The 27053-nt window shown below is 45.4% G+C and overlaps 1 protein-coding gene across 1 annotated transcript; it reads left to right on the top strand.

The window, feature by feature from the left end:
* Window positions 1-497: 497 nt before the first annotated feature.
* Window positions 498-27053, top strand: CCDC167 (coiled-coil domain containing 167). The gene is made up of 4 exons (XM_043963717.1): window positions 498-584; window positions 22374-22468; window positions 23136-23188; window positions 26793-27053. The coding sequence occupies exons 1-4, from the start codon at window positions 543-545 to the stop codon at window positions 26894-26896; spliced, it is 294 nt and encodes a 97-aa protein (XP_043819652.1). The 5' UTR covers window positions 498-542; the 3' UTR covers window positions 26897-27053.

Here is a 27053-nt window from a genome sequence, read left to right as displayed (position 1 = left end):
TCTGTCCTCTGGTTTAGTTTCTCAAGGAGAAAGTTCTTTGATGGGCCCCAGAGAACTTCTGGGGTGCCTGGGCCCATAACAAAGTCAATAACAACTTTCCCTCTCTGTAATCACACAGCATTTTCTTTTACCCTTTTTATGCCCTTATCATGGATTATTGTGTATTATAGTTATCTAAGTGTATCCTGGACTAGGAGTCTGGGGCACTGGGTTCGAATTCGGACAGTGAATCTAACTATGTAGCTTCAGCCATAGCACTTCCTCGGTTTCTCACTTTCCTCCTTTATACAACCAAGGGTTAGATTTAGATGGTCTCCACAGCCCAACCTTCACCCCGCCCCATTGAATTCATCAACAAGGGTTTGCCCCACACAAACATGGCGACGCCCAGTGCGCCAGTGCACTTCAGAAAGATGACCAGTGACGCTCCGCCTTCCTCCGCCTTGCTAACCAATGAAAATGGAGCACGATGACCTGCGCCTGCGCCATAGGGGCTCCAGAGCCCCCAACGGGCGGTGACTCGGGGGAGTGCTGCCGGGAAGATGCCTAAAAAGAAGCGGGAGAATCTGAGCGTGGCTCAGGAGGTGAGGGGAGGGGGGGCGCGCCCGGGTGGTATGGTCTAGATTCCCGCACCCCCCTGCGGCACCGAGCGGTGGGTCTGCCCGGCTCCGGTGGTGCTGGGTGGTGCTGGGAGGCGCGGGAGGGGGGGCGGGAATTGAGAGGACGGAGGGAAGAAGAGAGCAGGGGCTGACCGGGAAGAGAGAAGGGGAGGGGGCGGTTAGAGAAGAGAACTAGGGAGAGGGCGATTAGGCTAGAAAAAAGGGGAGGGGACTAATGGGGAAGAGAAATAGGGAGAGGGCTAGACGAGAAAAAAGGGGAAGGGCTACAGAGAAAGAGAGCTAAGGAAAGGGAAGAGGGGAAGGGGCTGTCGGGGAAAAGAAAAAGGGGGAGGATCCAAAAGGGAAGAGGAAAGGGGGTGGGGTTGCTAAGGAAGAGAAAAAGGGAAAGGGGCTTTAGGGGAAGCGAAAAAGCTGAAAGAGAAAGAAAGGGGGGAGGGGCTGCTAGGGAAGAGAATAATGGGGAGGGGGCTACAGAGGAAGAAGAAAGAAGAGAAGGCTGCTAGCTAAGAGAAAGGGGGCTTAAAGGGAAAAGACGGTGGGGAGGAAATTGAAGGGGGGAGAAAGGCAAGAGGAAAAAGGAAGGATGCCACTTTGGGTAGATGTAAACGGAAGAAATCTTAACATTTAGGGTAGAAACCCAATTCAGTTCAACAAGCATTTATTAACAGCCTACTGTGTGCAAGTCCGGAGACTGGGGATCCTTTTCAGGATAGGGGGGAAGAAGGGAACTAAGCCTGTGACTTGTGATTACTTTGCTCTGGGAATTCCCTCCACGTGTGAAAATCACAGCCATTCAATAAGTTGTAACCTTAGAAAGGTTATAACCTGAGGCGTAGAGATAATAGTGAGTTGCACTTAGTCACAACAAAGCTTACAGTTGTAAAGATGAAACTTGGACCAGGTCTTCCTGAGCACAAACATAATACCCTTTTCGTTATGATAAGTGGGGTATCCGGGTATTGTTATGGTTAATTATATCTGTGCCTGTGTGACTTTGGGCACAGTTTCCTCAGCTGTAAAATGAGTTAGACAGGATAGCCTCTGAGGTTCCTTCCAAACAATCCAAAAAGCCATAGGTTGCTCCTGCTGAAGGCTTTTGAGCAAAGTGACCCAATAGAAATAGTCCTTTAAGCCAGTTTGGCAGCTGCATGAAATATAGATTAGATGGGGGGAAGACTGAAAGCATATATTCCATTTAGATTGTTGCAATAATCCAGGCCTGAAATGAGGGTGGTGGTCCCTTTCGAGTAGAGAGAAGAGTAATGGGAAAATGTTGTAGAGGTAGAATCCATGAAACTTGGCTACTTAGAGGGAGGAGGAAAAATTGAGAATGACTCTCAAGTGAACTCGGGCTAGTAAAAAGGTTGTGTTGCCTTGAACAAAAGGAAGTTCAGAGCCAATAGTGAGGCTTCTCTATCTAGGTGATGCAGTAATCAAGTTCTGGGCCTGAAGTCAGGAAGACCTGAGTTCAAATCCAGCTTCGGACACTTACTAGCTGTGTGACCCTGGGCAAATTACTTAACCTCTGCTTCAGTTTCCTCATCTATAAAATGGGGATAATAATAGCACCTATATCATACCACCACCATAACCAGAGGATCAAATGAAATAATATCTGTAAAGTGCTTTGCAAATCTTTTCTTTCTTTCTTTTTTTTTGGTGGGGGCAATGAGGGTAAAGTGATTTGCCCAGGGTCACCCAGGCTAGTAAAGGTGTCAAGCGTCTGAGGCCAGATTTGAATTCAGGTCCTCCTGAATCTAGGGGCCAGTACTTTATCCACTGCACCACCTGGCTGTCCCCAATGCTTTGCAAATCTTAAGGTGCTATATAAATGCTAGCTATTATTATTTTTTAAAGATTTATTTATTTATTTAAAGTTTTTAGTTCCAAATTCTATCCCTTTCTCATTCCCTCCCTCCCTACCTCCCCCCTCCCCAAGGTGGCAAAGCAATCAATGTAGGCTATATACATGGTGCAATTTATGTAAAACATCAGCCTTATATAGTCATCTTACATAAAAAGACTCAAGTAAGGGGCAGCTACGTGGGGCAGTGGATGGAGTACCAGCCCTGGATTCAGGAGGACCTGAGTTCAGGTCCAGCCTCAGACACTTGACACTTACTGGCTGTGTGACCCTGGGCAAGTCACTTGACCCCAATTGCCTCACCAAAAAAAAAAAAAAAGACTCAAGTTAAAAAAAAAAGAAAGTGCAAAATAGCATGCTTTAGTCTGTGTTCAATCAATATCAGTTCTTTCTCTGGAGATGGATAGTATGCTTCATCATTAATCCTTTGGGATTGTCTTGGATCATTGTACTGCTGAGAATAGTTGAGTCATCCACAATTGCACATAGAACAATACTGCTGTCACTATGCACAATGTCCTCCTGGTTCTGCTCGCTTCACTATACATTAGTTCATATGAGTCCAGGTTTTTCTGAAATCATCCTGCTTGTCATTTCTTATAGCACAATAACATTCCCTCACCATCATATACCACAGCTTGTTCAGTCATTCCCTAATTGATGGACATTCCTTTGATTTACAATTCTTAGCCACCACAAAAAGTTGCTATAAATAATTTTTGTATAATATTTTTCCCTTTTCTCTTTTTCACAGTTACTATTGTTAAGTGTTTCCCTCCATCCTATTCCCTTCCCCATGATATTTACTCTATTATCTATCTTCTTTTACCCTATCCCTCCTCAAAAGGGATTTGCTTCTGACTGCCCCCTCCCCCAATCTGCCCTCCCTTCTTTTACCCCTCCCTTCTTATCCCCTTCCCCTCCTATTTTCCTGCAGGGTTAGATAGATTACTCCACCCAACTGAGTGTGTATGTTATTCCCTCTTTGAGCCAATTCTGATGAGTGTAAGGCTCATTTACTGCCTTGCTCCTCCCCCATCTCTCCCCCCACTCCATAAGCCCTTTCCTGTTTCTTTCAGGTGGGATTTCACCCCATTCTACCTCTCCTGTTCCCCCTCCCCCAGTGCATTCCTCTCACCCCTCAATTTCACCCTAAAGATGTCATCATGGGGCAGCTAGGTGACACAGCTAGCTATTATTATAATAGGGTATATTATATTGAGTAATTTTTTTTTAATTTTAGTATTTTATTTTTCCCCAATTACATGTAAAAACAATTTCAACATCCATTTTTTAAACTTTGAGTTACAAATTCTCTCCCTTCCTCCCCTCCCCTGCCTTTAAGAAGGCAAGCAATTCTATATAGTTTATACGTGTGTAGTCATGCAAAATATTTCCTATATAGAGTAATTTCAAGAATTCAAAAGGGAGGTTAGGACTCTATATGTAGAAGTGGGAGTCATCTTTGTAGACATCACCAAAAGAGAATGTAGAACAGTTTGGGGGGACAGAAGATACATGAAACCAAGAACAGGTTGAAGGGGACTCTGGGAGAAAGCCAAAGGAAGCCCAAATGGTCAACGGTATCAAAAGGCATAGAAACCCAAGGTTGGGTTTTTGTACAGTATGAATGACAAGAGGACATGGGTCAAGGATTTCTTTCTTTAAAAAAAAAAAACTTTCCCCAATTACCTGTAAAAAAAAACAATTTTTAAACTTTTGTTTTTTAAAAAACATTTTGAGTTCCATTGTGCAATCAACTGATCAACTTAGCTCTTCTCAGCAATACAGTGATACAAGACAATTCCAAAAGACTCATCATGGAAAATGCTGTCCACATGCAGAGAAAGAACTGATGGAGTCTGAATGCAAATTGAAGTATACTATTTTCACTTTATTTTTTTCCTGTATTTTTTCCTTTTGCAAACTGTCTCTTCTTTCACAACATGACTAATATGGAAATATGTTTTACATGACTGCACATATATAACCTATATATCAAGTTACTTACGGTTTTAGGGAAGGGAGGAGGGAAGAAAAGGAGGGAGAAATTTTGGAATTCAAAATTTTGTAAAACATGAATGTTAAAAATTGTCTTTGCAAGTTACTGAAAAAAATACTATTAAAAGATTTTTAAAATACCAAAAAACAAACAAAAACAATTAAGTTCCAAATTCTTTCCTTCCCTCCCCACCTCATTGAGAAGGGGCCAAGATTCTCAAGGGTAGAAGATAGTATCTAGTTGAACTCATTAACTAGAGACAAGTGTGAATTGAATTGTAGAGACAATGGTGAACTGAGGGTCACAAGCAGGAGAGCAAAAATAGGTTTAATGAGGCAGAGGATGGGTATTACAAGTGACCACTCCTCTGGATAGATGTCTCGGATAGACTGAAGATGTTGGTCATGGTAGGCCATTGGTAAATAAATTGGTAGATTAGGCCATTGGTAAATAAAATTATCAGTCTGAAATGAAAGTGAACCAGCTGAATCCTGTAGTGGGTGGGGCACCAGACTTGGAATCAGGAAGACATGGGTTCGAATCCCACCTCAGACACTTACTAGTGACCCCACTCTGTTGATCAATTTCCTCATCTAGAAAAGGAGAAAGTTGGATGCAACAGCCTTTCAGCTTTGTCTCTTATGAGGAGTTTGAAATAATAGTGGAGTTAGGGAGGAAGATGGAATTAAGAAGCTAAAACCAGGAAAGGTGATGAGGGGGATAGATTTTTATCTCCACCGGTCTCTGCCTTGGTGAATGGAGTCTCTCCTCTCTGTGGTACTTGTCTTTCTAATGAGATTCAGAATCCGTAGCCTGTGCACTGGAGGTCATTAAACATGTCAGGATCCTCTCCCCGAGAGGCCAGTAATTGACTCTGTTAATTGCATCTTTTGCCTAAGTTTTGGAATTCTGCCTGCTCTTTGCTTATAGTCTTAATTTTGACTTTAATACCTTGTGGCATAGTGGTAGGAGCCAGGAGACTGGGCTTCTGGTCCCAGCTCTGCCATTAAGTCTCTGTGAGGCCACGGAGGGCCTCGGTTTCTTCATCTGTAACATAAGGAGGTTGAGTTAGATGGTCTCTAGAGATCCCTTCTCCGGCTCTGAAATTCTAGGATCTGTGATCTACGAGCACATAAGAAGAAAAGCTCTGTGGTTTCCGAATTGCTTTAGAATCTTGTGGTACTGTCACAGGGGTTTTTGTTATTTGTGTTTTAAGCTACAACTGAAATCATGGAATTAAAGAAAATTGGAATAGAAACATGGTTTAACAAGGAGACTGTAGACCTGGGTCAGAGTCCTGCTGCTGACCAGCTGTGTGGTCTTGGGCAACTTGATTCTCTTTCTCTGAGCTTGTGTCCTCATCTGTCAGATGTGGGTGGTCCATTCCAATTCTGTCATCCTTTGTTTGTGACTCTAAAACAGAGCAGTTAAATGGTGGACAGAGAGCCTGGCCTGAAGTTGGGAAGACCTTGAGTTCAAATCTGGCCTAGTTGTGTGACCCTGGGCAAGTCACTTCACCTTGTTTGCCTCAGTTTCCTCATCTGTAAAATGAGAAGGAAATGGCAAACCGCTTCAGTATCTTTGCTAAGAAAACCCTATATGGGGTCAGGAGGAGTCAGACAGGACTGAAAAACAACTCAACAACAATGACAATAACAAAGCACAAACAGGGGCAGCTAGGTGGCGCAGTGGATAGAGCCCCGCCCCTGGAGTCAGGAGTACCTGAGTTCAAATCCGGCCTCAGACACTTAACACTTTACTAGCTTGTGGACCTTGGGCAAGTCACTTAACCCCAATTGCCTCACACACACCAAAAAAAAAAAAAAGCACAAACAAAAACCCCACAAAGAGATGTTTGGTCACCATTCAGAAAAAGAATCTGAAACCCTGAGGCCTCCTGCCTTGCTTCCTCATCACTAGCAACTCCTCTTCCTCCTTCATCTCCCCTCCCCATGCCCACCCAAGGCCTGAATACTGGGCTGATGCTCAGTAGCATAGATATTGTGCTCTTATTAAAAGTCCTGCGCTCAGAGCCAATGAAGTGGTGATTTAATCAAAAATGTTTGTTAATCTGATGAGCGCAATAAAAACCACACAAGTGAATAATCTCAGCACCTGCAAACAGCCTCCACTTGTTGTAAAGAAGCAATTACCAAGCAGGCTACAGTCACTCCCCAGGGCTGTCTCAAGCCATCTGTACTGGGCAGTAGCTTCCCTGGGTACCCAGGACAGCTCCTTCCCTCTCCTTCCTTACAGCCTTTCCACTCCCACTCACTCTCTCATCTCTTGAGATCCCAGGATTGAAGAACAGGCAGTGGGTCTTAGGATCTAGCTTCTGAAACATTATTCTGAATAACAAGAAAATCATATTTAAGATGATGAGGAAAATCCTGCCGTGCCGCTGATCTTAATGTTTCATGGGAGAAGAGGATGATTTTTTTCCCATCCAATCCTAACAGTAGAATCCTGATAGAAGCAAAATCTTCTTAAGGCTTTTATCCAGAAAAATAAACCATGCTTCAGTACTTAATAATTATATTCCATCTTTTGGAGGCAGATGGTTCAACTTGGCATCTTTAGATGGTGCCACAAGAACACACTGCCCTGGTCAGGCCCCATCTAGAGTGTTATTTTGTTGCTGTTGTTGAGATGTTTCAGTCACGTCTGACTCTTTGTGACCCCATTCGGGGTTTTCCTGGCAGGGATACTGGAGTGGTTTACCATTTCCTTCTTGAGGTCATTTCACAGATGAGGAAACTTGAGGCAAACAGGGTTAAGTGACTTGCCCAGGGTCACACAGATAGTGTCTGAGGCAAGATTTGAATTCAGGAAGACTACAGGCCCAGCGTTCTGCACCCCCTGGCTGCCCCTGATGTTGCAATCTGCACTCAATAACTAGGTTGGGATATACTGATCCAACAAATTACAGCAACATTTATTAAGCTCTTATTGTCAGTTAATCTTCAAGCATTCATTAAGTGCTTCTTATGTGCCAGGCACTGTGGATACAAAGGAAAAAAACAGTACATTCTAATGGGGGTGACAACTTGTACATAAATAGGTACATACAAGATACATAGAGTAAATACAAGGTGACCTTAAAGGGGAAGGTCTTCTGCTGCAAAAGGTGGAATTTAAACTGAGTCTTGAAAGAAACCAGGGATTTTAAGAGATAAGGGTGAGGAGAGAGAGTATTCCAGGCATGGAAGACAGCCTATGCTGAGTCACAGAGATAGGAAATGGAGCGTCATGTATGATGAATGTCAAGTCGGCTGGTATGGCTAGATCATAAACTAAATGGAGAGGAGTAATGAGTCAGGAAACAAGGAGCCAGGTTTAAGTGCCAAGAAGGATTTCTTTTTGATTCTAGAGGTAATAGGGAGCCACTGGAGTTTATTAAGTAGGGAGAGGGTGATTTGGTCAGATCTGTGCTTTAAAAGTAAAATCACTTTGGTAATAGAGGATAGATGGGAGTGGAGAAAGACTTAAGATAGGGAAATCAATAGAGGGCTATTGCAGTTCAGGCAAGAGGTGACGAGTCTGAACTAGGGTGGTAGTTGTATGATTGGAGAGGAACAGTATATGAAAGATAAGGAAATAGAAATGACAAGATTCGACAATTGGTTATATGGAGCAAAGAATACTGGTGGTGCCCTTAATGGTAATAGGGAAGTTTAAGGAGGAGTAGATTTGGGGAGAAAAGATAATGAGCTTTGTTTTAGACACATGTTGAGTCTGAGATGCTTATGGAACATCCAATATAAAGTGTCCAATAGTGATATATAAGACTGCAGCTCAGGAGAGAGACTGGGCTGGATATATACATCTGAAAGTCATTGCCATGGGGGCAGCTAGGTGGAGAAGTGGATAAAGCACCAGCCCTGGCTTCAGAGGACCTGAGTTCAAATCCAGCCTCAGACACTTGATACTTACTAGCTGTGTGACCCTGGGCAAGTCACTTAACCCCCATTGCCCTGCAAAAAGAAAAAAGGAAGTCATTGCCATGGAGATAATAAGTGAATCCATGGTGGTTGATGAGATCAGGTGAGAGAGTAGAGAGAGGAAAAGAGAAGGGAGCCCAGGACTGAACTTTGTGGTATACATAAAGTTAGTTGGTGTGATTAGCGGGTGAAGATCTTGCAAAGGAGACAGGTAGGAAGGTCGGAAGAGAAGCAAGGGAGAGCAGCATCACAAAATCCCAGAGAAGAGAGTGTATCCAGAGGGTAAGAGGCTGCAGAGAAGTCAGGAAAGACTGAGGGCTGAGAAGAGGCCATTAGATTTGGCAACAACAAAGGGGAAAAAAAAGGAGAAGAAAAAAAAGATTTGGCAACAAAGAGATCACGGCTATAAAAGAGAATCTATTTGTTGGATTCACCCTTTGGTCCTACAGAGTCACTTGTCGGATGCTACTCTGTGCCATTGGCCCCTGGATTCAGGAGGGCAATCCAAATGAGCATCAGTTCTCAAAACAAGATGATGCTTAAGGAAGCCTTCTACCATTTAGAGTCATCGGATTTATTTAAAGTCTGGAAGCGGTCTTAGGGATTATCTTGTCTAATCTATTAATTTTACAGAAAGGGAAACTGAGGTTCTTATCCCAGAGTCACCCTGGTGGCAAATTAAGAGGTTTCCAAATAAACTGAGGACTGGGAAGACAGGAAAGGAAAAGGAAGTTTGATGGATAAGGAAAATTCAGGATATCTCCATTCTGGAATGGTCTCCTAAAAGGGCTGGCCCCTCTCGGCTTGAGGCTGAGCAGTCACCCTATTTCCAAGGCTTGAGAGACAACACTTTTGTCCTTTTCCTCAGAGGCTGTGCTAGACACAAGAGGTAACTGGGAAGGAGATGGCCAGCTAAGAGATGAAAGGGACATCTTTTTGTTGTTGGGTTGGGTTTGGCCGGGGGCAGTGGGGTGGGGGGGTTGGCCCCATTTCTTCCCCCCAGCCTGAGACCAGGAGATGGTTCAGGGACCACTGACCAGTAAATGAGCCTCCCCTTCTGCCAGGCAGGAGCGACAGGCCTGATTTGGGCAGGTGATTTCTCTCTGCAGCCTCTGTTTGGCTCTGATCCACTTGACTGGGGTCAGGAGACTAAAACCTCATTACCTAACACTGCTGGATGTCAGCGTGTGTGAAGTGGCTGTTTGCCAGCATCTTAATTAATGAATTCATAAGGCACAGAGTGGATGCCAGTTCTTGAAAAGTGCTTTGAGCCTTTCTGTGATGAAGAAGCTTTTACTAATTCATCATAAAATATATATTGAGGGAGAAGGAAAAAAAAAAACAAAACAAACACCAAACAACCTTCTGGCCCCAGGACAGCTGAAGACTTAAGGAGGCAGAGACTGACTTGTGCGCCTACTTCAGCCTTGATCTCCATGTAGTAGGAAGTCCCTAGGCATAGTATGTAGGTAATATGTCCCCTGTAGAAATTCTGTGCCTTGCTTATCTGTGTATGTCTGTGTAAAGATGGTGCTCTATTGTTCTTGGGTTCTCGGAGGTTTTTCCTAAATGGTTTGAGCAATTGGCTATTCTGGCTTATGGGACGAGGAGGAGAATTTGAGGGCCTCCTACTCTTCTCATTAGGGGAGAAATTCCAACTGAACATTAGAAAAAATCCAGGAAGAAGGAATGGTTTTGGATTTCACTGGCAGACACTTCCCCCATGCCAATGAATCCCCATGACTCTTGCTCAGAAGGACCCACCTGAAGGGGTTATTGGCCTGATCAGCGAAATTGTGAGCAACACAACGTTGTCTTCTTTAGGAACCAAATGGAACTTACCTTGTCTACCTACAGGGAGCCATGTGGACTGGATCTCTGGCTAACTGGCTGAGATATTTCTGTGGACCCATGATTTCATCCATGTGTACTCTCCTGTGACCATCGTGTATCTCAGCCCCTGAAACTGGCCCACCTTCTCTTAGTAGTGTGGTACAATGGAAAGAGCATTAGCTTTGGAGTTAGAGGACCTGGGTTCAAATCTAGTGTCTTCATACTTACTGTGTAACCTCGAACAAATCACCTAACCTCCTTGGGCCTCATTATCCTCACCTGTAAAATAAAGAAGTTAGAGTAATGGCCTCTGGGGTCCCTTCCAGCCCTAGATATAGGACCCTAGGGTGAAAGTCAATGATAATATGGTGCAGCCTTTACTGTGGGCAGTGTCCCATTATGGTGAACTCCCAAATGTCTAGTCACAAACCAGTTTTATTGAAGTACATATATATTGCTAGAAAACCTGTTCCCGGGAGCAGCTAGGTGGTGCAGTGGATAAAGTACCTGCCCTGGATTCAGGAGGACCTGAGTTCAAATCTGGCCTCAGACACTTGATACTTACGAGCTGTGTGACCCTGGGCAAGTCATTTAACCCTTATTGCCCTGCAAAAACAAACAAACAAACAAAAAAATAGAAAACCCATTCCTATTTGCAGTGGAATGGTAGCCATAACAACTAATTCCCATAACTCTGGGAATCTGGATCATAGATTTAGAGCTCAAAGAAACCCTAGGGATTCTTTTACAGATAAGAAAATATAGAAGTCATACAAACGTTATTATTCCTGTTTTATAGATGCAGAACACAGGCTCTGAGTTAAGTATGTTGCATATTAATCACACAGCTATGAAGTGTATGAGGCAAGATTCAAACCCAGGTCTCTTAGATCTAATTCCAACACTCATCCACTATTATCAGACTGCCTCTTTCTCCTTAGATGAACAAGTAGTGGGAGGAGGGAAATATTCAATTTCCTCCCCTCCCCTACTGTATCCTCTTAACTCCTGAATCTCTTTGGTGCTATTTGGTTGGGGGTGCTTTGAGAGATTAGGTTAGTCAGTCAGTCAGTCAACAAGCATTTATTAAGTACCACATGCCAACCACTGTGCTAAGATTAGAGTTGAGATATCTGTAAGGAGGGGCTTTTCAGAAGTGATGAGGTGTGGATTCTGCCTCTCCCCTCTTCCCCACATACACAGAGCAGACTATACTTTATCAAGACTTCTGACACTATGATAACGAAGATCTTTCATTATTTACAGGATGACATAAGTAGGGACCTGAATCAGCTGAAGCACTTATTGTACAGGATCATTCATTGTAGAGAATCTTTTAAGATCAGAGTAACACATCACCATGTCAGGAAGATGAAAGCCCCCCAAAGGCAAGGACTGTTCTCTGTTGCCCGTAGTAGTATAGTAGGTACCTAATAAATACTTGCCGAATGAATCGATATCTTTTTGACCTTCATGTGGGACATAGAAACAGCTTTGGTAGGTGGGGGGCTTCTCTCATAGTGGGAGGATGTGGACAGACTCTAGGGACCTCTAGGCAGATGACTCCCAGCTGTAATTAGTGGCTCCCGGTCAGTTTTTGTCCTTTGTTCTTTGTCCTGTTTACACGTGGCATTCCCACAAGAAATGGGACAATGAGACTGCATTGAGAACTATCCAAAGCGAAATAGCTGGCCCCTTTCCCTAGAGGTTCTTGTAGGCAGGTACCTTCTAAGGAGATAAAGGCTACTTAGTGCACATTCTCTGTACTCTGATACCGGTGGGGACTGAATACTATAGCAACTCCATCAACAGCTGCCCCAAGATGGCTACAAAAGGCAGTCCAGTCTGCAGGACCCAGAACCAGCGCAAGCTTATGGTTGTTTCTCATGCCCAGAAGACATAAGATACCCCGCATGCCACTCCACCCTGCCTGTGTTTGGGGTTAATAGGGCACAATTTCCTCCTGCTTGTCTGGGCTGTGAGAAAATCTCCAATCAGCAACTTGACTCAGTTCCTTCATGGCCTCACTAGGGAGAACCAAGCCATAGTCGACCGCCCCCAGCTCCCTATATGTCTGGTGTCAGCAGAATAATCAAAGCTGCAATTGAAATCCCCATTGTAGCAAACTGTGGAGACTGTATCTTGCCTCAAGGAACACAAGCAGAGATGGGACCCTGACCCTTGACAGTCCACTTGTTGAGGAGGTTGTCAGTCTGGGAATCAGACCAGTGCAGGCTTCCTTCCTCTGAAGAGGTCTGACTCATGACTTGATTTCCACCAGAGAGCTGCTGAAAGATGCCCCGGAGGGGATTTCAGGAGAATTTTACAGTTTCTCTTAACTCGGCATTTTTATGCTCTATAGGACCCAGGGGAGACTTCCCCAAAGCTCTGAGAATAAGGTGTTATTCCCTAAGTCGGGTGAGACGATTTTGCTTCACTGCTTTGATGCTGTTTTGCCTCTGATGAAGCATGGTGGGAATGTGAGGCAGCTAAAGCTTTCCCCTCCCACCCCACCCCCCACCAGCTGGCCCCAGCCCCAGCCTGTGGAATGTGTCTTTGTGGGGAGCAACCCATGGAACGCTGTATTCAGAAGGTCCCTCAGAGAGTGGCACCTGCCAGCCACGCTCCATCTGCTGAATCTAAAACCCTCACCCACCCTTCAGAGAGGTGAGGCGGCTTCTTTGTTTCATCCTCAACCTTGGCAGCTGGATGACATTCACTGTACTCAGTGGATCTAAAAAGCCAGATCTGCCAGATAATAGATATAGAGTCAGCCAGAAGGGACCTCAGAGAGCATCTGACCCAACTCCTTCATTTTACAAATGAGGAAACTGAGGCCCAGGAAGGTCACGACTTTCCCATGGTCATACATTTAGTAACCATCAAAGAAGGGATTTGAACCCACATCAGATAAACATTTGACCCATTCAGCAAGCATTTAGTAGGAAACATGGGGATACATAGAAAGGTGAAATGGTCCCTGCCTTCAGTGAGCTTACAGTCTAGTGGTGGGGACAACAAGCAAACAATTATGTACAGATAAGCTGTATACAGGGTAAACTGGAAAAAACCAACAGAAGGAAGGCACTGAAATTAAGAAATGTGGGGAAAAGCTTCCCATTGAAGGTGGGATTTTATCTGGACTTGAAGGAAGCCAGACCAGACCCCCTAACTCCAGAGCCAGTGTTCTTTTTTCTCTTCCCTGCTGCCTTATTTATTTTCCAGGCTCACCCACTGCATAAGGAAGAAACCTCAGAAACCATGTCACTAGTCCCTTTATTTTACAAGTGAGGAGGCTCAACAAGGTTAACTGATCATAAAAATCATTGACTTAAAGCTGGAAGAGCCCTTAGAGGTTATCTCATCATAGGATTATTGGCTGAAAGTTGGGAATTTGAAGAGGTCATCCCATCCAACTCCCTCATTTTGCAAGTAAGGAAACTGACGCCCTGAGATGTGGAATAACTTGTTCAAAGTCACACTGGTAGTAAGTAGCGGCGCCAAGATTTGAACCTAGGTCCTTTGATGCCAAATGCAGTGCCCTTTCCACCCCACTGTGCCTTGCCCAAGGTCACAAAGACAGTGAAGAGTAGATTGGGACCCAAGTCCCCTGAAAATGCAATACTCTTTCTTTTGGACCTGCTGACTTTATTGATGAATACATTTAAAGTAAGCTTGGATGTCCAAAGTTTCAGGGGACCTAAACATCCAGGTGAGGGGACTCCTGAGTATGCTGCCAAATCTGTTCCATAGACTTGCTGCCCATATACCAGCCCTAACTGTGCTCCAGAATGTGCTCCCCATAGTTGGACTGTTTCATCTCTTCTCCAGTGACTGCTTCCTTTTTGCCCCTGAGGTAATCTGTGGATAGACCAGGCAGTTGTTAGCATTTCAACTTCTCAAGTGGACTCTGAAACTCTTTTTCTACCATAGTTTATCCACTAGGCCTCCTTTTTTGTTCCTCTTCCCCTCCAGATTATTTTACACTCTCTTCCCTACCTGTTCATCCTGTTGGTCTCAAGACCACTCCCAAGCCCCTAAAATAGACAGTCCCACTGTGACATACAAGCCTTTAACCTCCCCCATTCTTCCACCTCCTCCTGATGCCTCCATCCAGCTCAGTAAGATGAAAGATGTGTCACGTGAATTAGGGCCGAAATCTTGCAAGTAGAGAGGGAAGCAAAGCCGTCACCAACTCACAAGGGGATGGAGTTCCTTCCTATTCTTTTCTGTCTCTCCAGCTTTTATTCCCCTTGTGTTTATCTGATAAAAACAGACTTTAAATTGGAACTGGAAAGGGGGGCAGGAGGGGAAAACTGCTTACCTTTCTCTACCAAGTTAGATACCATGGAGAGTATCAGCTACCACATAGCAAGAAGAAAAGCACTAGAGATTCCCAGGAGACAAAATTCAAGAAAGGAACTAGCAATAAAACCCATGGTCTTACATTTCTATAACAAATGTACAAAGTATGGCTAACAAGCAAGATGAACAAGAAAGCCTAATGCAGGAAGGAGCTGTGTTTTAGGCCTGAGCTTGATGTTTTTTGAGACAGAAAAGAATACCAGGCATGATCTTTGCCCCCAACATGACTGCATGATGTCTCTGCTTTCCTTGTCCCTATGGACTTCAGCCATAATTCTTGTACCCAGTAGTTCATTTTATTGAGCTGACTTGGACAGGGGCCTGCCCAGCCCAGAATTTCCTTAGTATTCTACCAATTCAACTCAGTTCAATTCAGTAAGCACTTTTAAGTGGTTAGGCACAATGCTAGGTGCTAGGCATACAAGAGCAAAAATGAGATTAGTGTCTTCCCTCAAGAAGCTTACATTCTATTAGAAGATATAGCCTGCATGCAAGCAAGTACAAAGTGTATACAAATTAACACAGTAATTTCAAGAAGGTGAGAGGGCTAGTAACTAGTGCTTTGGGGTGCGAGGAGGCATCTCAGCCATGCTTTCCAGCTAGGCAGTTTCTGAAGTAGAAATGAGAAGGAAGTGAATGCCACCCATGGGGGACTGCTTAAACAAAGGTATAGAGGCAGAAGATAGAATGTCTCATACTGGGAGAAACTCAAAGACCAGCTTGACTAGAACAGAGAGTGTGCGAAAGGATGCAATATGAAAAAAGACTGGAAAGCTGGGTGGGAGCCAATATCCTATTCACGTCAGTGGCTTGGTGTGGTAGAAAGAGCCCCAGATTTGGTGTCAAATATGGAGCTAGGGTTGAATCACCATTCTGCTACACAACACTTGTGTGTCCTCATACACGTCACTTAATGGCTGTGAGCCTCAGTTTCCTCATCTGTATAATGAAGAGGTTTGGCCTCTAAGCTTCCTTCTCTCTCATGGGCTCTATAGTTTCCAGTTGCTTTCTGTGTATGGCTACCCAGTTTCTTACACTAAAGGAGATCTTTGGTACAGCTAGGACCAACTAAGAGACTGGTGCTATTAACCATTTTGCTTCAGAGTGGACAATAATGGTTTTATGGCATCAGATTTAGCTTTCTTATTAAGGTTTATGTGTCTGCATTTGTGTTTATTCATTTTATGTTGGGCATATTTTTACATATATTTGCTGACTCCCCCATCTGAATGCAAGCTCCAAGTAAGAGATATCATCCAGCAGGTGCCTGGTTCATGGTAGATCCTTAATAAATACTCATTGTTTGATCAGACTAAAATTCACTCTACAAGCCTTTATTAAGTACCTACTCTGCATTGGAGAAATGAAGACAAAATTAAAATCATTTAACTGATTGTGGGGGTGGAGAGGCCGTGCTCTCTGGGGACATCAGGAATGGCTCCTTCAAAGGAGCCAGGAATTCCAAGAGGCAGAGACAGGGGAAGGCCTCGGGGGCAGTCAGTGGAATGGTGTGGATGGAAACCCAGCAGATTAGCCAGTTGGGTCAGAAAGCAGAGTATATGATGGGGTAGTAATGGGAGATCAGTCTGGACAGATGTAGATTAGAGCCAGGCTGTGAAGCTTTTTTGTTTGCTCATTACTCCCTTTGATGCCCACTTTGCCCCAGTTGGACAGAGGGCTTTATCCTGGGGACAGTAGGGACTCATAGCTTTTTTATCCCGGCTGCGACCCCACCTCCACCCCATCCCCCCCAGAAGTTAGTCATCTGCCCTCCATGTGCTGGTTGGAAGAGCATAAAAGATTTCCTCTCCGGAGGCAGGCCTGGCCTCAGGGCTCAAAGTCTCCTTGTCTCTGGCATGTTAGTGTGCCTCAGTTCTCCTGACTGCTTCCCCAGACTGTATAAACTCACTCCAGCTTCCCCCACGTGTCTCTGACCCCCCACCACTGCAGTTTGCTGTCCTGTGAGTGGGGTACAGGTTGTCAGTGACCCTCCTGAAATGGAGAGGGACAGGACAGAGCTGAGTATGACATTTGCAGTCCACTAGGACCCCACCACCACCCCCCACCCCCGCCCTTGAGTACTTCTTGGTGGCTCATTCTCCCCAGGATGCACTCCCAGCCGGCTTTCTGTCCCTTCTACTTAATAGAAGCCACAACCACTCTGGACACCCAGTGGTCTCCCTGCTGGGGCCACTGAGGCTGAAGGAGCCTCCCTCCCCACTCTAGCTCCCCTTGCCCAGTGTGGGTCAATCACCCAGAGATTTCACCTGTCTTTTCTTCTCCTGGCCCATTAGCACAGATACTCAAGAGTTGCTTTTGCTTCGGTGAATGCTGAAGGGGAGTACAGCTCGTTTGCCAATTTCTTGCATTTCCAGGCCCTGAGAATCCTGCAGTCATGCTGGGATGTCTCCTGAGGATACATTCATGGCTGAATGGAAATGCTTGAGCCCTCTTCTCCCGCTCTCTCTGAACCACTCTTTTCCCCATTCCCCACCTTACCCCAGTCCCACATCAACAACAGCTGGATGTTAAAGAAGGGGAAATTGCTATTTAGAAACTAAGAGGACAGGGTCCTTGGTGGGACATAAATATTCATGGAAGGAGGTTAGAACTTCAGTCCCTAAAACCTTGATTTGTGTTCACCCATTTAAGACTCATTAAAAAGTGGTGAATGAAAGTGGGAATATCCAGGGGAGCTGTGGATGACTTGAGCTCCATGCAGATAAAGGTCTTGAGCTGCCAACTCCTCGGGCAGTGCCCAGAACACGGTGGCAGCTTGGCTTGGCCACTAATCACTTGCCAACCTCAATTTTAGGATTTTGCTTAGCACCAGCCCTGCTTCTTACTCTCTAGAGACTGTTTATTGTTTGGGCACCTGGTGACATCTGGAGCTGGGTAGGAATGGAGAGATCAGAGGGCTTATTCTTCATACACAAGCAAGACATAAGGGCCACCCCCACAGGAGCAGACCCTCCTTGTGACTCCTGGGACCTAGGGACTGGGGATAGGATGAAAGACTGGTTGACCTGACTTAAGAGGATGGAAGGATTTCAGAAATAGCTGTCAGCGGCTTGGCTGTCAGCCTTTGGCCGCAGTTACCATGTGAAATACACTCCTGCTTCATGGACTTGACCCTCGACTTGATGACTAATGCTGCATGGCTTTGACACCAGGTAGGAATGAGAGGCTAGCTAGTGGTACTTGGTGGTTCCCACAGCTCAGATCAAAAGATCAGAGATGGGGGCAGCTAGGTGGTGAAGTGGATAGAGCACCAGCCCTGGATTCAGGAGGACCTGAGTTCAAATCTGGCCTCAGACACTTGACACTTACTAGCTGTGTGACTTAAGTCACTTAACCCCAATTGCCTCACCAAAAAAAAAAAAAAAAAAAAAAAGATCAGAGATGTAGAGCTGAGCCCCAGTCCAGCATCTCTAACTACCTGCTCGACATCCCTCCTGGAAGTCTCATAGACATCTCAAACTCATTGTGTCCAATTATCTTTTTCCCAAACCCACCTTTTTTAACTTTTATATTTCTTTGGAGGTTTGAAACACAAAATCACAGCAGGCTCTTCCCTCTCCTTCACTCCCCCACTTTCCGTATCTGATCAGTTATCAAGACTTATTTATCCATCCCATCTCCTCAGCTTCTCTTGTATCTGTCCCCTTCTTTCTACTCATACCAAAACCCCACCCCCACCCCCAGTTCAGAACCTCATCACTTCTTCCCTTGCCTTAGCCACCAGATTGGTCTCCCTGCTTCAAGGTGCTGGCTGAGTGAGTCATTTGGAGGGAAAAGATTCCAGAGATGTTTGGATTGGATATATGGGGTGAGAGAGTGTGGGTGACCCTCAGGTTTCATGACATTCAGATTTTGAACTCAGATGACCGAAGGATGGTGGTGCCTTTGACAAAAATAGAGAAATTCGGAAGAGGAGGGATGGGCTTGAGGGGAAAAGTAATTGGTATAGTCTGGGGAACATCCAGTTTGTCCAGGAGACGTGGGACGATGTGAGACTGGGACTCGGGTGAGAGATGGAGCGGAGCTTGTCACTCCTCTGCTCAAGAAGGCTCCCATTGGCTTCAGGATAAAATAGAAACTCCTCTGTTTGGTATTGGAGGCACTTTACAATCTCGCTGCAGCCTATTTTTCCAAGCTGATTACATGCTACTCCCACACATATACCTCATTCCAGCCAAACTGACTTACTTACTGTTCCCCGTACAGAGCATTCCATCTCCCACTTGTACAGGCTGGCTCCTGTCAGAGCTCAGCTCAATTGCCACCCCTTCAAGAGGACTTTGCTAATCTCCCAGTTGTTAGTGGCATTCTCCCCGGCCCACCTCATCACTGTGCATTCATTCTCTATATAGCCAGGATTTACTTAGGTTGTATCTCACTCCCAGCCCCACAATAAGGGCAGACCAGTTCACTTCTGTGTTTGCATATTCAATTCCCGACACATTATATTGATACCTAAAGCATTTTAATAATGCTTTTTTGGTTAATGGAAGAGAGCCTCGGAGAACATCTAGCCCATTTCACAGGTGAGGAAACTTAAAGAGATAAAGTGGAGTTGGCCATGGCCATACAACCAAGTAAATGGTGAAACAAATACTCAAACTCAAGTCCTCAGACTCCAGATGCTGTGCTCTTTTCTGCATACCAGAATGTAATGGAAAGGAAAACCTTTCAGCCATCACCCTGGAGAGCTCCCGACCACAAAGTAGGACAATTTGGAGATTCCAGAATCCACCAGAGAATCGCTGACTTTTCCTCAGGGCTCAGGAAGTCTCCTTTGCCTGCCTTTTACAGTTTATTTCTTTACAAGTAGTGACCAGTAATAAGATCAGAACTGTCAGCTCCAGCTATAGACAAACCATCCACAAGTTTATGTGGAATGCTGGAGTTGCAGCATCCCCGGCTAGACTGATGAAACATCTGAGCCAGAAGAATCCTCCAAGAGAAACTGAGGCCCAGAGAGACTTGGTAAGGTCACACAGAGCCAAGATTTGAATTCAAGTACTCTAGTTTGCAATCTAGGGTTCTTTCTACTGTCCCTACATCTTCCAAATCCCAGAGGGCAGAAACCAGATCAGCTAAATGTTAAGCTGCTTCTTCTGAACCCGGACCATGTCTTGTATTTCCTCTTGAGTCCTCATATAGTCTTCAACATTGCTTGGGGACCTTTTAAATACCAGCAAAAAAATTTCAACCTAGTGGACTTCCAGAGGCTAATCCCATAGGACTTTGCTGCAAACCAAAGGCTCTTTCTCCCTATTACCCCCTTCCCATCTTCTTTCTCCCCTTCCTCTTCTCCCTCCTTCCTTCATTTCTTTCCTTCCTCTTTTCCCCTTTCCCTCTTCTTCTCTTCCTCTTCCTCCTCTCCTTTCCTCCTATTTCCCCTTCTCCCCTTCTTTCCCTTTTCCTCTTCCCTCCTCCTTCTTCCCTGCCCTTCATTGTTCCTTTGTTCCTTGATTGAAGCACAGGGCTAAGTTGAATGATAAAAGATGAACCTAGGGCAGCTAGATGGTGCAGCAGATAAAGCACCGGCTCTGGATTCAGGGGGACCTGAGTTCAAATTCGGCCTCAGACACTTGACACTTACTAGCTGTGTGACCCTGGGCAAGTCACTTAACTCTCATTGCCCTGCAAAAAAAAAAAAAAAAAAAAAAAGGTGAACCTACATTAGTACAGAGGAGAAGATAGCATTGCCTGGGATGGTTGGAGCCCACTCCTGACCTATAGAAGTTTATAGGTAGACCAGATACCATTCCAGATCTTCAAGTTCTGGAGCCACTTTCATCCACACGTGCGCATAGTCTGACCGCCAAGCCACCTATCTGGCCTGCCAACATGGCTACCAGGAAACCCTTCTCCCTCTTCAGGAACATTCACCGTTTCCCGGTGGTAGCTGGTTCCCCCTGACAGCCCTCCCCTTGGTGCCCATTAGCAGATTAATGAAACAATTAACCAGGCAATTAACTCAAGTCTCTGCCATTGCTCCTTCCTGCAGAGCCCCAGTGTAAGGAATCTTGGGTTGGCAGGGGTTTAATATTGGGGGAGGAGACAGACAGGTTACCTGGAGGGTTATCACCTGGACTGGGCATGGGCCTGTGTAAGGAAGCAGATGTCACCTAAAATGGATAGGAATTAAAGGGGTAAGTAATGAAGACAGCATGGTCACAGAAGAGAGAGATTAAGATCTAAGTCTCTTTACTGACATTTCTGGACTATCTCCATCAGCTCCTGAAGCCTGGGGTCTCTATGGAAAAGGAGATCTCAGTCTGGGGTCTGGCCTCCCAAACCTGGGATTCCAAAATATGTCCCTAGGTTTAGCTCCTTCCTCCCCCCAGCAGAAGAAAAGGCTCCAAAGGGAAGGGAGCAGAGGCCCAGGCAAGGAAAGGAACAGTTCTCTGTGACTCCCTGGAGAGAAAAGCCAACTCTGTGGTCTTGTTTCTCCATCTGTGAAATGGGCAGAATGAATGAATTTTAATTAATTTTTAATTAGTCTTTACTAAGTGCCACAAATCAAACACTGTCAAATACAAAAGTGAGACAGTCCTTTCCTCAAAATGATTACATTTTAAGAAGAGAAGACAACACATAGGAGAGTGTAGGGTGGGAAAAGAGAGAAGGGATGGGCTGTGGAGGGCCAGAAATCAGGGAATATGGTTTAGAGATGGCCAGGAAGTGTCTCCTCAGTATTCCTCTTGCCCCACTCCCCTCACTATGGGAATATTGCGAGAACCAGCGAGCTCAAAGATGATCAATCAAAGCATTACAGGAACCCGAGCAATTATTATTCAGTTAAATCTTGATTATCTGTGGTCTAAATTATCCCAGAGCAACTAGGTGGTGCAATGGATAAAACAGGCCTAGAGTCAGGAAGACCTGAGTTCAAATCTAGCCTCAGACACTTACTACCTGTGTGACCCTGGGCAAATCACTTACACCTGTTTGTCTCCGTTTTCTCATCTGTAAAATGAGCTGGAGAAGTAAATGGCAAACCACTGAAACAACTGAAAATGACTAAACAATAAATTATCCCAGGCCTCCTCCCTACTTTTTAGAGTCCCGTGTAAATCCTAGGTTGTCTATGGTAGGGCTGAGGTGGGAGGTGGATAACCTCAGGTACACAGGAGATGAATACTGCTCTATGTGTATGTGTGACTGCATTCCCAAGCTGAATACCCTATACTAAAACCTATTCCATGAAAATCCATACTTTAGAATTAAAGAGATCAGGTCTATTTCATTTAACAAGACAGATTCCCCAATTTAGCAACCTCTAGAGACCCCACAAGGGGTCTGGAATTGAAGACCCTCCATCTGCAGGTGATTCTAGCATTTCCTTTTGGTAGCTTTTGAAAAAAATATTACCCCGAGACCAGAATTATTCCCCTCAGACTGCATCCCTGAAAATATAATAGAAGCCAACGAGAAAATGTGGTTCATTGCTTATAAAGTAACCTGGCAAGGACATATTTCTTTCATTAAGTGAGATATACCTGTGTGAAGCTATTTGTGTTCAATAAATGTCTGCCCAATGAAAATAGAAATGCATTTGTGTTAAGGGATTAGCCACCATTGTGTCGGATTATAATAATAATAGCTCACATTTCTACAGACCTTTATGGTTTGTTATTTTTTTTACAAAGCACTTTTCTCCCAACAACCATCTGTTGCCCTGTTCTCGCTCCTCTCCATCTACAGGGGGATTATCTGGAGTTGCTTGTGTATTTCAGATAGATGGGCTGGAGGAGAAGCTGTCCCTGTGCAGGAGAGACCTGGAGGAACTGAATGGCCGCCTTCGCAGGGAGGAGCTGAGCCCAGAAGCCAGGTAGCCATGCTGCTCTTGCAACTGGGCACATCCGGGGCCCAACTCTAGCTACCCCCCCCCCCCCCCCGGCTCTTAGCCCCATTGCTAGCTAGTTGTTTCGTTTCCCCCCACTCCCTGTTATCTCAGAGCTAGCCAGCATCTTGAGAGACCAGACCACAATGCAGATAGTGGGAGGGAAAGGTGTCAGATCACTCTATTCCTCTCTCTTCCTGCCTCTGCCACCTGTTCCCCCACCCCAGGGACCTAACATTTAATCTCCCAATGGCTTTTCTTCTCCACTGCCCGAGACTTGGCCCCTGATGTCCCTTCCTCTTCTTGGCTCCCACCAGGACCAGAATTGTATATATAAAAAAGGATGATTAGTGTCATTGTTCTTTGCTGCCTTCTTTCTCTGACACACATTTTCCCAGGCTGATAAGCCTCCTTTCTGGGCACAATTTCAGCTTCCTAAGGTTGGGGGGTGGGGGTGGGAGGGAGAGGTTTATCCCCGTCATCAGGGAAGTTCCTTCTGCCCAGTTTCTTCTTCTTGCATCCAGCAGAGACAGGTCTGAGATAGGTGGTACTTGGGAGAGGGGATAGCGGGGAGGGAGGAAAGGGGATGGAGGTACAAAACTGCTTCTCTGTCTTCTACCCCTCTACCCCCACCCCCATTCCCAAACCCTTCTAGGAGAGCTTTGGAGAAGGAAAAAAACAACCTGACAAGCAAAGCCTCCAGCTATGGTAAGAATTTCCTTGGATTGCAAATGTACGCACCTAGCACCTTGGGGAGCTCAGCCCTCTGATTTTGGTGGTGGGGTGAGGCTGCCCCCTGCTGGTCAAAGTGGGTGGGGTGGGGTTACAGGCCACAAAACCAAGAAACAAGAGAATCTGGGGAGCTAAGGGAACAAAGCTCTCTTGTAGAATGTCAGAGATGAAGGGAAACTTCAAAAGTCATCTGACCCTGATTTTGCAGGGGAGGAAACTGAGGTACATAGAATCTTCTCTGGGAAACCCAAAGTTTCATATGCATAAGATCCAACATTGCCAATATAGCATCATACTGCCCATACCCCCAGGAAAGGGAGAATTAGAGGTAGTAGAAGACTAGGATTGGGGGGCGGGCACTAGAACCGGAAGGAAGCTTATAGCTCACTTAGTCCAACCCCATCACTTTTCACATAGGAAAGAAGAGCCTTGGGGAAGCAGTGGCCCACAGATCCTATAGCTCTAGATGCTTGTGGACATGCAGACTCCTTAATCCAGGAGACATCCTTTTCTCTGATAAGAGAGGCTTCTCTAGAGCCCTATAGGGAAAGGGAAAGGGGAAGGGGAAGTAAGGAATGAGAAGATTTTCCAACAAGTCTGAAAGACTGGAAAACATTGCACTTATTTGGCCTTATCTGGTTCAGAGGGGAGAATGGTTTTTGGTGAGCAGCACTAGCAGCTGATGTGGGCCTCAGAAAGAAGAGAAAGAATCGAGGCAGCAGTCGACCTGACCTGTGGCCTGATAGGGACGGGGCCTTCCCTCAAGCCCACTCCCTCCTTGGAGACCTCTGTAAAGTCAAACAGGCTCCAAGCTCCCTTCTGGCTCTAATATCTGATATGCTTAAATTGCCTCTTCTTTGGGTATCTTCCCTAACTTCCTCCATAGCCTTTCTTCGTCCAGTATTCTGCGAGAGGATCCTGCCTTTTCTCTGTGGGTCAGGGTTGGCATCCCTCGTGCCTTTTCTTGCACACAGAACCCACAGAGTGGGGTCGTGCTGCCACCTGCTGGGCTGCAGTAACAGGACGAAGCCAGAACTTGAACTGAGAATCCGAGAAATAATCAGGGACTGAGTTGGACTTATGACACCCCATTCACCACCACCACCACCACCCTCCTGCCCCCCAGCCCAGGGGGACCAGTCATAAAAAAGTGGAGAGGAAATGCCTATTGACAGTCAAGGGGCCCCCTCTTACTAATAGCTTACATTCATTCATACATGGTCGCAATGTTATATGGCACTTCTAAGGTTTAGAGAGAGGCATTCATTATCCCCACCTCTTCTAAAGGACCTCTTGTCCTTATTTGTTTTTGCGGGGCAGTGAGGGTTAAGTGACTTGCCCAAGGTCACACAGCTAGTAAGTGTCAAGTATCTGAGGCTGGATTTGAACTCAGGTCTTCCTGAATCCAGGGCCGGTGCTTTATCCACTGTATCTCCTAGATGCCCCCCTCTTGTCCTTTTAAGGCTATCACCATCCTCCTTGGAGTCCTTCCATTCTTGTCTCTTCATGTATCTCTCTACTTAACATGATCCCTAGTTCAGGCCCTCATCACTTTTTTCCTGGTCTATTCTAACAGCTTCCTATTTGGACTCCTAGTTTCCAGGATTCTGACCTCTTAAGTCCATCCTCCTCATAGGTGCCAAAATAATCTTCTTAAAGCAGGTGTCACTTACCTACTCAAGAATCCTCAGCAGCTCCCTAGTGCCCCAGAGATAAAGTACAAAATTCTGTTTGGATTTTAAAGCCCATCACAGTCTGGCTTCGGGGCTATTTGACATTAACTCCTTCATACATTGAATACCACACTGCTAAACTTGCTGTTCCCCAAATTTTTGTGTCTTTGCATAGGCTGTCTATACTCTCCTCTCAGATAATTATGAATATACTTAGCTGTTTATATATGTGTGTGTGTGTGTGTGTGTGTGTGTGTGTATACACACACACACCTCCCAATCCAGTGGAATATAATTCTTGGGGGAACAGTAGCTACTTGTCTTCCTAGTGCCTGGCATAGTGCATTGCTCATAGTAGACAAACACTTAAGAAGTGATTGTGGGATTGGACTGGATTGGATTAAAACTAGCCAAAGATCATGGACTCAAGGGTCAGAAGACCTGGGTTCAAATCCCACCTCTGAAGGTGGTACCTAAGTGACCTTAGGAAAGTTATTTAATCTCCCAGGGCCTCAGCTTCCTCATTTCTAAAAGGTCAGACTAGATGGCCTGAAGTCCCTTTCAGCTCTATACCTATTAATATTCCTGTTTTACAGATAAAGAAACTGAGGCTCTGAGATTGTCGTTTACCCACATTCTCATATAGCCAGCGCTATATGATTTAAACACAAGTCTCTTCACTCCAAGTACAGTACTCTTTCTACTAGACCATGTCTTTCTTTCTTTTTTTAAGTGAGGCAGTTGGGGTTAAGTGACTTGCCCAGGGTCACACAGCTAGTAAGTGTTAAGTGTCTGAGGCCAGATTTTGAACTCAGGTCCTCCTGACTCCAGCGGCCGGTGCTCTATCCACTGCGCCAGTCTAGCTGCCCCTAGACCAACGTCTTTCAATAGGGACCCCAAACCCGTGCTGAAGATGCATCCTGGATGAGTTGGGGTCAGGTAGTCTCAAGGCCAGGTAAATAGCTGTAAAAGGTTCTATGACTGTGCATCCCTCGCCCCTCTAACAGCCCGCCCCAACCTTGATTTTCCTTTGGGTTGGGGAGGGATAAGGTATGGTAATAAATTTGGAACAATACAAGTGCAGACAGGGTTCTTCTCCTGTCCTCATTGTCTCACACCTGAGGCTGAGACCTCACTCTCGGAGCTGGTCTATGTCTACACAAAACCAGGAATTAGCAACACAGTTAAGCTCACCCAGCACCTCATTTAGCATCCATCTATGAGGCATACAAGGCCTGACTAGAATATAAGGACATTATTCAAATGGGTGGAGATAAACAAGGTTATGTGCCTCAAAGAATTAGAGAAGAGTAACCACCAGCCCAGAATGGAGACCTAGGTTCATCCTGACTGCCATGAACGATGTGACCTTGGGTATATCCCTTCACTTTGGTCTAAACTCTGACACGATTTCTCCCCACCCCTTTCACTGTAAAATGTTTTTGTTGACATCTTTGGTTTTATACATCATTGTAGTCTTTTACATGATTTCCAAGGGCTCTCCCAAATCCAACATTTTAGCTTTTCTTCAGTGATAACTACTAATTAAGGTGTAGAGACCTACCTCCCTTCCCCTAGTTTCCCCCATTCTAAAGTCTGGATTCTATCCCTCTAGTTAATTTGGACGTCCTCTTCGGGCTCAGACAGCATTTAAGAGGAGGAGATGATGTAACTGTGGGCTTGGGTGGAAAGCATGTTCAAGATTATACTTGAGCTAAATCCTGGAGCCCCCAAGGGTATATGTAGAGACCTAGGTTGAACAAGAACAGCAGGGTGGGTGTTGACCAAGAAGGGAAGGGGCCTGGCAGGTGCTCCCAAACCCTGGGGTGGAGAGAGAGGCAGTCATTGCTGGAGGGACTGTGAAAGAGGCAGCCCCTCCCCCATCACAGTGGGGGGTTTCTTCACAGAAAGGGAGTTGAAGTCCCTGCGCAGAGAGAACCGTAAGAACACGTTGTTGTCTGTGGCAATCTTCTTGCTCCTCCTTCTCGCCTATGCCTACTGGACTATGTGACCCTACTGATCTCCGCCACAAACCACAGGGAATCACGATGCTTTTGAAGAAAACTGGACTAGGACAATGAAAGTTGATCCCTCTTTCCGGACTCTACCTGCTGCCTCCCAAAGATGCCTGCCTGCCTGCCTAGACACTAACAAGACCCTGGGGGGGG

The sequence above is a fragment of the Dromiciops gliroides genome, chromosome 4 (assembly GCF_019393635.1).
Source record: "Dromiciops gliroides isolate mDroGli1 chromosome 4, mDroGli1.pri, whole genome shotgun sequence".
NCBI lineage: Eukaryota > Metazoa > Chordata > Mammalia > Microbiotheria > Microbiotheriidae > Dromiciops > Dromiciops gliroides.
This window is presented reverse-complemented; position numbering and strand designations above follow the sequence as displayed.